General features: G+C 38.0%; 1 protein-coding gene across 1 annotated transcript; it reads left to right on the top strand.

Annotated features, from left to right (window-relative positions):
* The first annotated feature begins 1,397 nt into the window (after positions 1-1,397).
* On the top strand, positions 1,398-2,180 carry LOC147497839 (protein FAR1-RELATED SEQUENCE 5-like). The gene has a single exon (XM_086563027.1). The coding sequence runs from the start codon at positions 1,398-1,400 to the stop codon at positions 2,178-2,180; it is 783 nt and encodes a 260-aa protein (XP_086419153.1).
* Positions 2,181-17,678: the final 15,498 nt, after the last annotated feature.

The raw sequence follows: 17,678 nt of genomic DNA, 5'->3' as shown, positions 1-17,678 counted from the left end.
TTCCTGATATCATGTTAGATGTATTCCTCACGTACTCCTATTTAGCTTGATAACTGACGTTCTGTCTGGTTGAGATTCATAGTTGACAAGGAGGAGACTGTGACTAAGAGTAACTCAACGGACAGAGAGTTTGATGCCAACATTGCAGAAGGTATATGACTAAGCATCATTGAAGAAGAAATACGATGAAGCAAAGGTAATTTTCTTATATCATGTCAGCTGTATTTCTTTCAAACTCCTACTTCGCTTGCTATTTGACGTTGTGTGTGGTTGAGATTCTTAGTTGACAAGAGGGAGACATTGACTAAAAGTAACTTCGAGGAGGAAATGGAAACAGATGGTTGACAATGGTCAATTGACAAATACAAAGCCTTGGTAATTCTCTTGAGTTTTCTTAGTAGTATTCTTTATGCATTTCAGTTTACTCTCGTACTTGGAGATGCTCTGTATGATTTCTTTGGATAACTTGTGCTAAAGAATTTAAATATATAGCTGGTAAATAAGTCGACAAAATCAAATGTTTTAGCTAAGTTGTCTTCCTCTTACCACACTTTGATCTAAAATTCCTTGTGTTCTATATGTAGGTGTGAAAGCTCCAGGAAGATGCCTGCTTATACGTTTTCATATGGAATACGCTGCACATGTTACTACCCGTTGGTTTTCAGTGGCGCTTAGCTTAATATTGTAAAAATAGTACTAGTCGATCAAGTGCACATTTATCTGTCCCATTTATTTTAGAGCATGTCTTCAGTGCGCGTGATGTATGGCTACGCACAATTCCTGACCACATATTTTCCAACCCGTAACCGGTAGCCGAAGTGCCCACCTAAGGGTAGCGTTGGCATTTCACATATTTTCATTCATCCCCAATTTATCGTATTTTTTATTCTTCTCAATTAGATTGCGCGCCCAAATCTTCTCACCCCTTTCACCTCTTCTTAAATTCATGGTCAATCATTTACTTCTTTCACTCTCTAAAGTTTACAGCAAGGAAGTAGAGCAAAAAAGAGTGACAGCAACCAACAACACTACACGGCTTGAATACGTTCGAACATTGAGGTTAGTTTATCATCCAATCACTGAAGTCGATTTAATCTTTCCTCTTCTCTTTAAGGTACATTAGAATTTTTCATATTTAGGTCATTTGTGCTAAAAAAAAGTTTTCTTTATTTAGGTAGGTAAGCTCCTATGATTTAATCGAATAAGGCTTCGATGATGACGAAGAGTTTCTTAGAAGTCTATGTTTCGAAAGTTTTGGGTATGATGAAAGTGATTCTCTGGATATGGAATCAACTGTTTCCCTGATGGAGAATGAAAATATTTACAGAAGTGATAGCGATGCTGAAGAGTCTGATACATATAGGGCTTATATATAAGACAAAACAACATTTTTATCTATGCAGTTCAAGACCTCGGACGAGGCCTACACTATTTATAATGAGTATGCCAAATCAGTTGGCTTCAGTGTTTGTAAGGATGTTTATAGAATTCATCCAAATGGAATTGCTATTAAGCGGAGATTTGTGTGTTCATCCCAAGGTCAACGACATGCAGATAAACTCCAATCGATGACACCCAAAAGAACACCCAGACAGGCCACTAGGTTCAATTGTAAAGCCTGCATTGTTGTTGTTTTTTATTCTAAAGCAAAGTTTTGGACTGTGAAAGAGTTTATTGGGGAACACACACATCCACTTGTACGGTATTCGAGTTCAATGTTTTTTCGGTCACATAGAAATGTGAGTCGAGAAGCGTTGGAATTTGCTACGTGCCTAAATGATGTCAGTGTTCGTAAATGCCAAGTGATGGGTCACTATGCACATATAGCTGGAGGTTTCCTTAATGTTGGTTTTACGAAAAAAGACTTGTATAACAGAATGGGAAAAGAGAGGAGAAGTCGCTGTATTGATGGCGATGCCAACACACTGCTTGCCAACTTAGAGGACAAGGTGAAGTTAGATCCTTTATTTCATTACAACTATGAGTTAAATGCGAGTGGGCAGTTGGCTGGGCTATTTTGGGCGGATTCCACCTCCCGCCTGGATTACTGTAGCTTTAGTGATGTGTTGTTGTTTGATTTAACGTCTGGGGAGCAATCGATTACTCAGATCCGCGTCGTTGTGTTTCTTTGGAATCAACAACCACCTACGCACTATAGTTTTGGTTTTGCTCGATCATAAGTGAGTGCGCGGCGACACTTATAAGTGGGTATTGAAATCATTTATTGACGAATGTGTGGTGAACACCCTAAATCGATCATTATTGATGGTGACGCGATTTAAGTAAAGCTTTGAAATCTATTCTTCAGATTGAAACACCGACCGCGGCTCTTGGCACGTATTGAAAAATTGCATCACCAATGTCAAAATCCCCGGATTTGCAACATAGTTCAGCTCTATTATGTTTATGAAATGTTCGGGAGAGTTGAAGAAAAGGTGGAGACAGCTAGTGGAAAAATACGAAGTTAGTCATAACACATGGGTGATGAAGGTACAGAAGAAACGGGCGAGGTGGGCAGAATCGTATCTTCATGGTGAGTTCTTTGGCGGTTGTAGAAGCAACCAACGTTGCGAGTCTATTAATTCTATTATAAGACATCATGTTAAGCCCGGGATGCAACTGTTTGAGCTATTTGGGAAAATGGAATTGGCAGTTGCAAATATCCGTCACCGAGAGCACGAAGAAGAGGTAAGGACTGCAACGACGAAGCCTTTCATAGGTAGCCACTTGATTGAATATGCAAAGCAGGCAGAATCCATCTATACTCGAACTGCTTTTCTTGCTTTTATGAAGCAGTTACAGGAGGAATCGATGTACACTGTAGAAGATAAACGTGATGTGGGTGACAATATTTGTGTATACACCATCACCATCATCCGAACAGCAAAAAAAAAAGACGAGTGTGGAATACAACCTTGTAGAGCAGGATGCTAGATGTTCATGTGGGCTATTTCAGTCGTTTGGATTTCCATGTAGACATATCATTTCAGTTTACAAACAAGAGGACCTTCGTGAAATACCCCATAGCTATTTTTTAAGGAGATGGACACGAGTTGCTAAATCTGTCATTCCAAATAACGATCCAAGTTTTTCTTCGCAGGCTACTTCCATTATTCGTCACAGTGAGCTTATAGGGAAATGCAAGAAGATATGTTTGTGGGCCTCTCAAACAGCCAAAAACAGTGAAGTTTTTAAATCCATGTTATCATCTTTTTCTAGAGCTTCTAAAGGCAGTCCACAAGTTCCCTTTGAAATGCCTTATATTCCACCAGAAAGTGGTACAATGGATGGCATTCCGTCTTCTAAAGGCACCGCCGAGGTAGAGATGCCTTTCACCCCACCTAAAACCGCCTATCGTCCATTTGTTAATGTTCCACCACACGTAAAATCGAAGGGTAGGCCGCATAAACGTAGTAGATTGAAAGGTCAGAATGAGACAAGAAAAAAGAAGTGTGACCACTGTGGTATCGTCGGGCACACAAGGCCCACATGTCCACTTTTGCATCCAAACGATGGGGGTAAGTTTCTTGTACCGTTGCCATATTTCACTTGTCTGTTAACATTAAATAGTTACAAAAGTTTGCTGATTCTGATTTGTATTCGTCAATATCTTTCTTGTGGTACACTATTTTACAGGTCCAAGTGCTAAGCGCAACTATGTCGAGCATGCTGCAGGAGTTGCCGATGTGAGTGAGGATGATGACGGGTTAAATAGAGATACTGGATGTAAGTGATAATTTTGTGCGTTATCTTCTTTTTATAAATGCAAGAAAATGTTTCTTGTTTGTTATTTTCATGGGGTTCAAAGTAATGTTGCTTGTTTGGTGGGCGTAGTGGAAGTTGGTAATGAAGCAGGAGGATCTCGAAAGACTAAGCAATGTAGCAAGTGTCGATCTATGGAGCACACAAAGTGTAGATGTCCTAATTTGGAAGGTATGACACAATTTTTACCGACGTAATTTTTCTAGTAGGGAGTAAACTTAGCTTAGATTGTACCATTAGAGTGACTATTTTTCTCCTGTTGAACTTATAAGCGTTTCCGTGGATGAGGGTTGGGAGGAAGGTTTAGGAGAAATTCAATGTTGGAAAGTTTTTATAGTGACTACGGAGAGTCTTTTTTCTCAGATACGGATGGTTGGCGTTAGGAAAGAGGAGTACAATGCTGCTAAGCTTTAGAGCAGTTGTTGCTAATCTTCTAACAATATTTTTGTAAACATTTTTGTAATATCGCACAATGGTGAAGATTTCAAGATTGGCTTCTAAATTATTTTGTAGCGGTATCTATGGTGTTATTTTCTTATTTTCCTTGGTTTAATCAATGAAATAGAGCAATATTCTATACGCTATATTGACAAGCATTGTTTGTATATTCTGTTGTTTCTTATTGTTGGGATGTTGGGGTTGTCCCTCACCATGAGACAAGACCATCAGCAGACATATGTCAGTTCATAAATGGATATGTTCATTCTTATAGCGCCGAACAGAGGAATATGCCATAAACAGTAACATAACATTCTGGTATGACAAATATAGTGTCATATCTATCTGTGATTGTAGTATACTACCAAACGTATATATATTATAAAAAGTCACATAACATTCGAGTATGACATATATAGTGTCATATCTATCAGTGAGTATCTAAAATTATATGACATAACTCCTAGGAGGTCGGAAGATCTAAAATTATTGTGAATATACCTACTGGTTCCTCCTCGTATGATGAGGACTTGCCTGATTAGTACTAATTACAGTAATGAGATTAAGAAACCAATTCTTGATTGTAATGCGTGGGGAGAAAGGGACTATGAACATCTCATTATTCATAGCTACCGAACTATGAACAATTCTACTTTCTGGTATGTTTCTGTATACTGTACGTACTATGAACAATCAATGTTCATAGTCATGAGCTATGAATATTCTTTGTTCATACCACAATTTGACTATGAACAATGATTGTTCATAGTTCGGTAGCTATGAACAGTGATTGTTCATAGTTCGGTAGCTATGAACACTCAATGCTATGAACAATGATTGTTCATAGTCATGAGCTATGAACATTCTTTGTTCATACCACAATTGGACTATGAACATAACAGAAGGTTGGAGCGCTTGCAGAGGAATATGTCATATGTTAACATAACATTCTAGTATGACAAATATAGTGTTATATCTATCTGTGATTCTTATGATATACTACCAAACGAATATATTATAAAAATTGACATAACATTCGAGTATGACATATATAGTGTCATATCTATCAGCAATTCACATAACATTTGAGTATGACATATAGTATCATATATATCGATTGATTGTAGCTTATGACATACTACCAATGTAATCATAAAACTCATACTAGCATATATTATAAAAAGTAACATAATATTCGAGGTATGACATATATCTAATTGTGATTGCTACGCTTATGAGACCCAACGTATAAAACTCTTATTGACATAGCTTATAAAAAGTGACATAACATTTGAGTATGACATATAGTCATATATATCAGTGATTGTAGCTCTTATGACATACTACTACCAAATGTATAAAACTCTTATTGACATACTATCGTCTTAAACAATTGTTTTATTGTACCATCCATAAAGTATGATATACTTTCTATTTATAGAACATGAGTACGATATACTATAAAGTATGATATACTACATCCTATATGACATTTTTTATAACATATATCCATGCTTTTTACAATGCAATACCGGGTAGTAGGTCACGTACTCTGTACTCTATGAAATATTAACTTATGAGTAATACTCGTCACACCCCGATTGTCTCTCTACACATGGCAAATTTATTCCAAAAAATTGGTGCTGCTCTCTCCACACCCCATTTTTTGTTAATATGACCATTATAACCTTAAATAACTCTCTCCACACCCCATTGTAATTCAAACGAGCTCTTCACCGTACTTACTACTCCACGAACACTCCTACTACTCATGCTCTCTGAAATTTCTCCCCCTCCCTCTGTTGTTCTCTTAGGTTAGTCTTGAGTCACCCACAAAATTGTTGTTATTCCCACCAAATTTTCACTTTAAGAATGGACTCATGTGCTGGAAGCAACGTTCAAGATAAATTCTCCCGCCAAAATCAAAATGATAACTTTGATTAATGTTAAAAGTGACATGGAGTCAACTTTAACACTACTGCAATCAAATTATTATTCTGATGATGAACTTTACAACAATGTTGAAATTAGCTATCCCGATATGACCGAATCATTTACAACAATTGAGGTAATAATGTAATTTGAAAGCTTGTATTTTTATTTATTTTATCAATAACTTAGCAAAAACAATTTTTAGTCAATAGTATCTAAGATCAAGGGTTTACGTTGGTCTTGAAGATCGTCACTCGTTGATCCGATGGTGTTCCCGGTTGGTATATTTGTTGGAGTTGTGGTTGTGATATCAAGGTCTGATAATTAGGGACTTGAAGACCTAGAGTTTTCTTGAGTTGCGAAAGGAGTGGAAAATTTAGACCATCCGTAAAGCCGAAAATATTGAACAAAAACCAAAGAATATAGGCAATCTAGTTTGAAGAAATGTGGTACATCCATTTGTGTTGAAAAGGGAATTACTGAAAGCGAATGTGGATGGATCTTGAGTGTTATGTGTGGAACTCATAATCATACTATTGGGGAGCATCTTATAGGTCGTGCATTGGGCCGGAAGGTTAAAAGCTAAAAGAAAAATTGATTGTTCAGATTTGTCTTTGAGTGGTGTTAAACCGCGTGAAATTTTACCCTCTTGAAGCAGAGAGATGACAATAATTTGTCAAACAAAAGCACTTTATACAATTATCGTCCACAAGAATCAGGTTGGTTCGGTTGAGTGGAAGAAACCAAATGCAAGAATTTCTAAGAAATTTAGAAGAATTTGGGTACACGAGTTTCATAGGGATAATCCGATTAGCGGTGAATGTAGAGATTTGTTGTTTGCACATCCCCAATCAATTCATTTGGCAAAGTGTTTTCGAGGTCATTGTCATGGATTGCACTTACAAGATGAATGTCTTCAAGATGCCATTGTTTGAAGTTGTTGGGTTCACATCCACGATGAAGACATTATGTATTGCTTTTGGGTATTTGGAGATTGAGAAAGAAGGTTCTTACCTATGGGTTTTGAAGAGGTTGCGTGATATTCTGGACTACAAAGCTACTTCTGTAAAGATAATTACGACTGATTGTGAGTTGGCACTTATGAATGCGATAGCTATAGTGTTTCCTGAAGCTGCACACTTCTTGTGTCAAGTTCACATCAGGAGGAACATCGAGACAAAGGCCAAAAAAACATTTGAGAAATTTGTTGAGTATGAACAATTTATGTTTATGTTCGAAACAGTGATAATAGCTCGTACTGAAGTTGAGTACTTGGAACACCTATGTTGTTTTAAACTTGAGTACAGAGATCATTATGGTGTTGTGGAATACATAGAAGACCAGTGGCTTTCGAAGTACAAAGAAAGGTTTGTCTCGGCTTGGATAGATCTCCATATGCATTTTGGTACTTCGAGCAGTAACCGAATTGAAAGTATGCATTCCTCTTTGAAGAGGCATTTGCGTTCTAGCAATAATGGTAACTTCTGCCGAAACTTTAATTTGATTAATAATCTCCTGACAAACCAAGTGACAGAAATTGAAAGTTCTTTTAATAGGAGCTTGAATCTCTGGGATCATCGTTACAAACAAAACACATATGTGCAACTTAGAGGGTACATTTCTATAGATGCATTGGATTTGATAGCAAAAGAGCTAATAAGGTTTGTTAGAGTTGGGACAGATGAAATTCATTGTCGTTGTGTTTACAAGAGTATGTATGGGCTTCCTTGTGCCCATGAGTTATGTGAAATTGTTCTAATTGGTAGGGGAAGCATCCCCTTATCTTTGATACACCCTAGGTGGAGACAGCTTAATAGCACTCCAATTGATCTTCCTAATGGGTCCTTTGATATTCAGCCCGAGCTTGCACGCATTGGAAGAAGTTTGGTCGGCTCTCGGATGAACAAAAGGTTTTGATGCTGAAAAAGTGTGTAAAACTAGGTGATCCAAAGGCAACTTTCAGGCGAGAGCCTCGGGTCAACACCAATGTGAGGGGTAGGCCACCTGGAATAAAAATTGGTGTGAAGACTTGTAAAGATAAAAGGGACACAAAGAGAGAGCCTTTACTTTTCAAGTATGCACAAACAGTTGAGGAACAAATTGTAACTCAAGAAAGCAAGAATAGTAAAGCCAAGAAGTTGGTACCATGCAAAAGAAAACCAAGAAGAACTCATATTCAAGTGTTTGTAGATTTACCTGAAATTGGGTCTAATTGGGATGATGGGCTCGTGACTTAAATCCATTGATCTTGAGACTTCATTGTGGATTGGCAAGATGTTGAACCGAATGGACATTGTGGATTTAGTAGCGATTGCCGCGATGCTTAGGGTATAATGGAGGTGATGCATGGATTCTTGTGAGGGCTCTTATGTTGACAGAGTTGATTTCCCATGAGGCAGATTATACTTCATCTTTGGGTGGAGAAGAAACGAAAAGAAGCGATCAAGACAAATCTACGATGTACAGTTCCATATCGATGAACCCAAAGAATGGTTTGAACTTCCTTCAATGGGATTTTTAGCGCTAATACTTTTCGGTGTGTCCTTGTCGTCATTGGAGAGAAAGAATATATGTCATACTTTCCTTTGTGGACTTCTCTGATCCAACTTCGTGTCGGATAAGCGGCAAAAGGCCACATTGGAGGAGGCACACATTTTGTGAAACTCGTGCTTGAAGATGATAGTCCTATTCCGCCACTTGCTCCAGGGTGGGAGTCATTTGCATGGACAGAAGCTTGGGATTGGGCAACTATAATGGAACCAAGGATCGTGAAGTGGTATAAAAGGGTTCCAAAAAATGTTATGGATTTAGACCTTTCGTAACTATCCTTGTACTGACAGGGTTTTTTGGCTTTAATATCTATTTTGTGTATGTGTATATACTGTCATAAATTGCAGAATGTATTAGAAATATGAGAAATGGTATTAACTAGTTTTTGTTAAGTGCTCTTTCAGAAAATAGCATTAAAATGCAAGAATATGGTAAGTTCTTTGTCGGTTTAAGGTAGGAACCAAAGGCGATCGAGCTCGGTGAGCTTTATCACTTGTGTTGTGACAAAAGAACACCAGCTGCCTTTCAACAAGAAAGTGAATGAGGATTTGTTGGGTTCTAGAACAAGCTATCTTAATTAAGTAATAAGAATTCGGGATTTGGCGAACTAGCAAGGATATTCTGTCATACTGAAGAAATGCAAAAGATTTTTTTTTTTTCTCTTGTAAACATAAGTCAGAGTATGTTTATGATGCTCTGTAGTGTACTCTAAATCCTATTTTTATAGCTAATTTTGGCACTTGTTTGAACTTACATTAATTTAGTGAATTAGCAATGGAACGAGCAACCCAGAGTCCAATACACATCTTAATCTCTGACAAATGTTTCTTAATCATGTTTTGCACAAACTTTTGTTTTTCAAACATTCTCTTATAACATTTTTTATAAAGTTTGGGATATCATATGTAGCAATGACTTCATGGAGATTACAATTATCATTAAACCCTAACTATCAATGTTCTAAACTGTCATTTTAAACATGCCTCCACGAACACGAGGAGGATCAAGCACCCAAACCCAAAAAAGAAAATGTAACGAAGTGCCACCAATTCCCATTGTTGACAACTCCTCCACTAGAAATTTCATTGCCAACCATCGTAGGCTTAGAGTAAGTTCATCTCTCTTTCATTTTGATTTAGTTATGACATTTTTCATGCTTGTCGAGTGAGCGGGGTGAACGATCTTGGCGTAAGGGGTATCTTGGACAAAACCAAGTTGGTTGGTTTCTGTCTCTGTCTTCAACTTCTCCCTCATTTTTTCTTCGCCCCCAATACCCTTTCTCCTTCACCCAACTCTCTCTCCCCCTTGGCTCAAGCTCCTCTCCCCCTTTGCCATGCAAGTATACTAGTTGAATGTTCTTAGAATTTGTTGTTCTCTGCCAAAATTTTATAACGGGTGAAATATATTTTATACCCTTATCTTATCTTCACTCTTTTATCTTATCTTCAATGCTACTCTATTGTCCTCCATACTAAATAGTGGACTTTAAGTGTTCATACTCCTAGTGGCTCAAAGCAGGGGGTATCTCAAATTGACCCATGAACATTAGGTGTTCATACTCCTAGTGGACTATGAACACATTTGTTCATACTCTTGTTGGACTATGAATGAACATTGTTCATACTCCTAGTGGACTATGAACACTGAATGTTCATACTCTTGTTGGACTATGAACAATGAATGTTCATACTCTTGTCGGACTATGAACAACGAATGTTCATACTCTTGTTGGATGACTTATACATTGTCATTATATAAACTTTCTTTGTTATATAGTGTTGTGCATAGCTTATTGATTGTCGTCCATATAATGTCGGTATATAAGCTCTGCGAGTAGATATGACACTATAACTGTCATACTTATATGTTATGTCACTTCTTACAAAATTGACGGGTCGGTATGTCACTTACTTTAAGTGACATACTTTTAAAGGTAAAACTCAATCGTTGACATCTCATTGCATATGTCGATGCTTCCACAATGCCATTTCTAGTTGCATATATTTGGCATAAAGTATGATATACTTTTCGTTTTTATAAAACTATCTTTAATTCTTATGTACCGGTAGTAGACCACGTACTCGTACTCTCTATGAAATTTTGCATAACATACTATACTATGTATGTTAATTAAAAGCAGATTTACAATTATTTTTACATAATACATTCGCATGCGGCGTTGGGTATGTACTTTGTTATGTATGACGGTATGCTATGATATTTTCCATGACATATTATACTATGTATGTTATTTATAATCACATACATCGTTATTTTTACATAGTACCTTTGTAAGGTGTTACTTATGACATACTTTCTTGGCTATGGACTATTTGGATGACATACTATCATCAACATAATGATATAGACAATTATTTGTTTATACTAATTTTTAGTGAAGCGTTTTTAATGGCATACTTTACTACTAATTATGAGCTAGGATTTTTGGTGAACACGGTTTTACCTGGTCGGTAAAGTTAATTTGTTTTAGTGGAGAAGAAGTTGGGTTAGCATTACAAATAAGGATTGCTAGAACCATCATTATGGTTTGACTAGAAAGATGCCTAAAGAAGGTGATGCAACTGCCGTGCTTAAATATTTTATGCAGAAGAGTGCCGAGAATCCCCAGTTTTACTACGCTATTGATCTAGATCAAAATGGGACTGCAGTAAACTTTTTCTGGGTTGATGGGAGGTCTCGAGTGCAGTATGAGTATTTCGGGGATGTTGTCTCTTTTGATACCACATAACGTACGAATGCATACTCTATGCCTTTTGCCCCTTTTCCTGGAGTCAATCAAAGCATGGTCGATTCAGTTATTTGGTTGCGCGCTGTTACTTGATGAGACAGAAGATACATTCATATGGTTGTTTAAAGGCCGGCTTGCAGCCATGGGTGGTCGTGCGCCAACTGCAATCATCACTTACCAGGATAGAGCGATGACTGCAGCCATTGCAAAAGTGTTCCCTGATACTCGTCATCGTTACTGTCTTTGGCATATTATGCAGAAATTTCAAGAGAAGCTATCCTTTACTAAAATTGAGACATTGGTAACTGACCTGAATAACACTATTTCTCTCCTCGTATTTTTTTTTTTGCTAAAGGGTAATTGTATTAGATAGCAAAGAAAAAACAGTATACATTTTGTGAGGGCCCTGGGTAGACCACTCCAACATACATTTCCTAAATTTTTAAGAAATAAATCTGAAATAAGTAGAGTGTTGATTCTCTAACCTATAAACAAAATTGGGTCTATTCTCCCACCATTGCTTCTGGCCTTTTGCTAGGGTCTCTCCTTGTATAAGATTGCTGGTTTTGAAAGAAGATGGTGTACAATAATAGAGAAGAATGAGTTGTCTGCAAATCCTTAGTTGACAGAAATGTATAATATGCGGGAGAAATGGGTTCCTTGTTATCTCAATGACACATTTTTTGCTGGTATGCATACGACTGGGAGGAGTGAATCGATGAATTCTCATTACGACCAATTTGTAAATTTGAGCACTATGCTGATAGAGTTTGTACATGGTAATGAGAGATCTTTGGCTTTGATTGCTAGGAATGAAAGAGATGCTGATTACCGCACTGAGCATAGTTCACGAATTGTGGCTAAAGATGATTTCCTCCTTATGCATGCTGCAAAGGTCTATACGATTAATGCATTCAATATATTTAAGGAGCAATTAGAGAAGGCAAAGATAGAGTACAAAATTGATGGGGACGAGATTGTCAACAATGGAACCGGAAGCTACATGGTGAAATTGAGACCCTTGAAGAAGTCCGTTTGGAAAGTGAGCTAGTTTCAATAGAGGAACCTTAGAGGGAGACTGTGAATGTAAGTATTTTCAGTTTATGGGGTTACTTTGTGGTCACATGTTAAAGATTTTTCAGCGCTATTTAAATCGAAGAGATTCCAAGGCATTTTCTTTTGAAGCGGTGGATGCAAAAGGCAAACACGATAGAGCGGAGTTTCATCTTTGGATTAGTGGCGGCCATGAAAACCATGAACTTTTGAGAGTGGCTCATTGTATCAAGGTTGCTTCTCAAGTGGCTTACGACGGGGGGAGTAGTGTTGATGCTTATTCATATTTTATAGAAAAGATGGATGAAATGGCTAAGCATGTCTCAACGTTGAATATAGCTTGAGCGAAGGAGGCGAAGATAATGAAGTTGAAGAGTCTTTCTTTGATACCTCACAGGTTATGATTGTGATATTAATGTTTAATTTGATATAGGTTTAGTGTTTAATGTTATTTGATTTATTATAATATTTAATTTGATAAAAATATATATAATATATATTTTGACTTCCAAATCTTTATTTCAGATATTGATTTTGAATCCAAACATTTCTCAAACAAAAGGGAGGAAGAAGAAAGCAGAGAGATGGAAATCCCCCAGAGAAATAGCCCTAAACAATCCGGGAAGAATGTGTAGAAACCGTGGGAAAATAAGACTAGAAATTGTCTAAGAGAAAAATAAGGCGTAATTTGTGAAATGTAAGTATTTTTGGTTGCTAGGTTGCTTGGTTTGTAGGTTAATACATAATCTATGATATGTTAGAAGGGTGCACATGCTTTGTGCATTTTGGTATTTTTCTGACCCTCTACTTGATATATGAAAGTGATTATGTTGTGGTTGTTCATACCTATTTGGGGTATGAACAATCACTGTTCAAACCGCAATATGAGCTATGAACACTCATTGTTCATATCTTAACATGACCTATGAACACTCATTGTTCATGTGCACATCTTTTTTCTTTTGAATTTAGGATTTAGGGAATGTGCGAGAACTGTTGGGCTAGATTCGTGGGCCCGGAGTTTCGGCGATATGTGGGCGTGTAATGATTTAAGTTTTGGGAACACGAAACGTTTTGATTGTCTCGAGATGTTTGGGCAGTTGAGGGGTTTCTGAATTTTTAGAAAGAAACTTTTTCTTTGTTCACTTTTCAACTAAAGAAAAAAAATAATCCAGTGAAAGAAAAGAAAAAAGAGAAAGAAAGAAAAAAAAAAAAAAAACTTCTCGTACTTTTTGGATCAGGTTCGTCTTTCAACTTTAAAACTTTGAGCTTTCTTTCTTTCTTTGATTGTGCAATGTCTATGACTAGTGATAGTTTGAGTGGTGAGGCTGAAGTTAATGAATGGAGAGAGAGAACTGTAAGTGAAGAAGTTGAGGAGAGGGTTTGTAGTGGTGATGAGGCTTAGTCGTCTTCCACGTTGGAGACGGTAGATGAGAGGAAGTCTAAGTCGGTGAATTGTTATACCGCTTTGAGGAGGGAGTTTGGTTGGGTGAAATCCGACCTGGTCATGTACGATCTGGCTGGGGAAAAGAATTTGTATACTAACGACTACGTTCCTTGGGGTGGAGGAGTAGTTGTTTGTTATGGGCAGTAGAAGGCTGGGATGAGGTTGCCCTTTTCCCGTCTCACTGTGGAGGTTTTGAACTTTTTGAGGAAAGCCCCCTGTCAGCTCGTGGGTAACAGTTGGAGGGTTCTCCATGTGTTGGACTTGTTGAATGACGGGTTACAGCATCTGTCTCAACGATGTGATTGAGCACTTTGTTTTTAGGAGGTCGGGTGCTATGAACTTTAGTTTTCATGTTTTTAAGGGGAAGTCTTCTGTTATTGTGGGTGTGAGCAAGGAGGACTGGAATCGTAAGCCGTTGCTGGCTGTGGGTAGATATTGTCCTCCTAGTTTGGAGATTGATAAACGTGTTGTACAACCTCATGGTAGGTCGTTTGTTGTAGGTCATAAGTTGTGTGTTTTGAATTGTAATTTGAACGTTCTAATTTATTTGGGTTTTCATTTGCAGAGGTTTCTATCCCTTCTCGTACGACGAACGGTGTGATTTAAAGGTTTGCTTGTTTGAGTTTGGAGGATAAGCAGTCTTTGTTGGGGGAGGTTGCGCATTACTTTAAGAGGCGTGGAGGGAAGAAAATCAACCGTAAGAGGCTGGAGCATAAGGCTAGGGCTCGCAAGGTGGTGGTTGAACTTTCTGATTCTAGCTCGGAATCTGCCATGGAAAGGGAGAGTCACAAGAAAGTACTTGTTCCTGGAATGAAGACAGCCGTTCTGGTGGAGCTAGAACGTCTAGTAGGGTGAGGACGGTTAGAGGAGTGACGCCATCCAGACGATCTGAGTTGGGTGACGCCAATCTGCTGTCATCTCAACGTTCGGAGTTGGGTGACGCAAATCGTTCGCTATCCCCACTTTCTGAGTTCGGTGATGTAAATTGTTTGGCACCCCGACGTTCTGAGCTGGGGGATGGAGGGTGCTCTGCGTCCAACCGCTTCTCCTCTGGTAATGCCGATCGTTCAGCATCCAACTGCCTTTCCTCTGGAGATGTGGGTGCTGGTGTTGCTGCAGGTGGCAGTGCTGGTTGGGAGGGTGATGCTCCCATTTTGTTCCGGAAGCCTAATCTGAAAAGGCGTTCCGAAGTGGTTGCGTCGGAGGGGGCTAAGAAGGTCCGAACTGAGTCTGGAGACCGATCTGGTGCTGTTGTAGGTCGTTCGTCTTCAGGTCGGGCTCCTCTGCAGAGGATGTGCCTTATTGATTTGGCTGCTGATGTTGGGGTGGTTGAGGCCCAAGGAAAGGAGAAAGTTGGTGATGCTGAGCCTGTTACTGAGCAGGGCACGGGGTCAGGAAGTACGGACCCAAGTGCTGTCCTTGGTAGACTAGTTACTTATGAGGACCCCTATATTTTTTTGCCGAAGTTTGTTGTGAATGGTGACTGTAGCTTCAAGTCCCCTTTGGTTGGTGCGGCGTTGTTGGATAGTATTGCGCTTGCTGGGGATAGGCGCAAGCTGGATGGTAAGTGCCTGGACGTGAACTTTGTGGAGATGGAAAGGTCGTTGTGCTTTGTGAGTATTCTTCCGTTCTGAGCTTACTCCTTTTGGGTATGAACATTTATTGTTCATATATGTTTTGGGTATGAACAATTAATGTTCATGTCTGTTTTGGGTATGAACATTTATTGTTCATATATGTTTTGGGTATGAACAATCAATGTTCATATTTGTGCACAATATTAAGGCCAGTATAGTGTTTTAATTAGTTGATTGAATGTAGTTACATCCTCTAAATTCTAAAAGATAACATGGTTAATTATCATCATTGCATAAATTTCCCAAATGATAGGAGCAACACACTAACTTGCAAAAGTTTTATAAAACTTTGATTGTTTGACAGCACGTATTTACACGTGATGATACTATGATAGTAGTGTATCGTTTAGATTTCAAAATATATCCCTTTCAAAATACAAGAACCTTTTTGGTCCAAAGACAAGTCAAATTCTCAATATTGTTGTCCTTCCCACATGATTGTAATGTTACTTAATCTGTGTACTCCGGAGTGCTACTCCTAGTAAAATTTCCCCTTTGACTCGAACGGCTTTGGTGAGCAAGTTAAAGTTGAAAATTTTTACCTATACGTCATGACAGAGGGAAGATATTATGCTCTCCAGCAACCAAGGTAAACATTATATTACGGGATTGCAACTGTCATTTGGGTAACCAAAGAGAGTGTGAATGAAAGTCAGGTTTGCAAGCGTAAGAAGTAGTAGACAGTTGAGACGTTGAGTGATGTTAATAAAATATATCTGGAGGCACGAGTTAGGACGCGGTTTTAGAGCTGCTAGACAGTGGTGCAACAGCTAAGGCAATGGTTCCTGTGCGGCTGCGTGTTTTGGGTGTGGTATCCCGACGTCACCATCTCTCTCCAATTTGCAGATCCTGGAAGCTATATGTTTTGGGTATGAACATTTATTGTTCATATATGTTTTGGGTATGAACAATCAATGTTCATGTCTGTTTTGGGTATGAACATTTATTGTTCATATATGTTTTGAGTATGAACAATCAATGTTCATATCTGTTTTGGGTGTGAACATTTATTGTTCATATCTGTTTTGTTCATACCTATTGTTCATAGCTAATGTTCATAATTTGGGATATGAACAGTTATTGTTCATATATGTTTTGGGTTCATGTTTTCATAGCCACAATCAATGTTCATAGCTGATGTTCAGCATGGGTAGGTATGAACAATCAATGTTCATACCTATTGTGGGTATGAATGAAAATAGAACCTGTCAATCAATGTTATCAGTTATCAGTTATCAGTTATGCCCATGCCTATGGGCCATGAGACCTCGATGCGACTCTCCCACTGTTTTGAATATCAGAAGAAGGCTGGGCATACAATTAACTGTGATTGAATCCAGCAAGTGTATCACCAGAAATGCATTAAATGGATATATGAAAATGCGAAATTTCGTCCATCTTCTAAATGTACTTAAACATAAAACAACACTAATACAAGCATATATATCAATAAGATATGAGAAGCATAATAGAGTAATAGATAAAACAATGTTCCACCAAAGTGAGGGTACATTAAGGAGAAAGCCAGCAAAATATTACAAAGAAGGGGCCGTAAGAGCACCCCACAAAAGTATGCCCTGAGGAGAAATATCATTATTTACGATCAAAACTTGTTCATAAACCCCATGAGGACCTTAATTTGAGTTGCCAAGGTCAGCACCTCTGTTGTAAATCCCATGCCTGAAGAACACTTAATTGAAGAATTAAGTAATTGTCTTGTATGTCTGCTTGGAAAACATTAAATAAGGAGCTTAAATAAGAGCGTAAGTAGAAAGTGAAAATAGGAACTAAATATTCGAAGTGAAACAAAGACAGATAGGCGTGTTATAGTAAAAGTAAATAGAAACTGACCACGTTGCAAAACTGGTTGTGAAAGACTCTTGGCTAGTGTGAACAAAAATTGAATATCTATTCAACTGCAGGAAGTAAAGTTTTTAAATAAAGTGAGTGCCAATAGATGGACTTGTTGAATAAGTAAATGTAAACAACCATGAAAAGAAAATAAAACTAATAATAAGGAAAAGAAACTACTTATATGACCGACGACAAATGCTTAAAGCAAGACTTCATGGTATCGACATTTGTAGTAAGTTTTTCAGTGTTTGGAGGT

This window comes from Coptis chinensis, chromosome 5, assembly GCF_015680905.1.
Source record: "Coptis chinensis isolate HL-2020 chromosome 5, ASM1568090v1, whole genome shotgun sequence".
Taxonomy (NCBI): Eukaryota; Viridiplantae; Streptophyta; class Magnoliopsida; order Ranunculales; family Ranunculaceae; genus Coptis; species Coptis chinensis.
This window is presented reverse-complemented; position numbering and strand designations above follow the sequence as displayed.

Excerpts from the sequence above, each read along its gene's own strand:
- LOC147497839 (XM_086563027.1), top strand. The coding sequence starts at position 1,398 with ATGCAGTTCAAGACCTCGGACGAGGCCTACACTATTTATAATGAGTAT.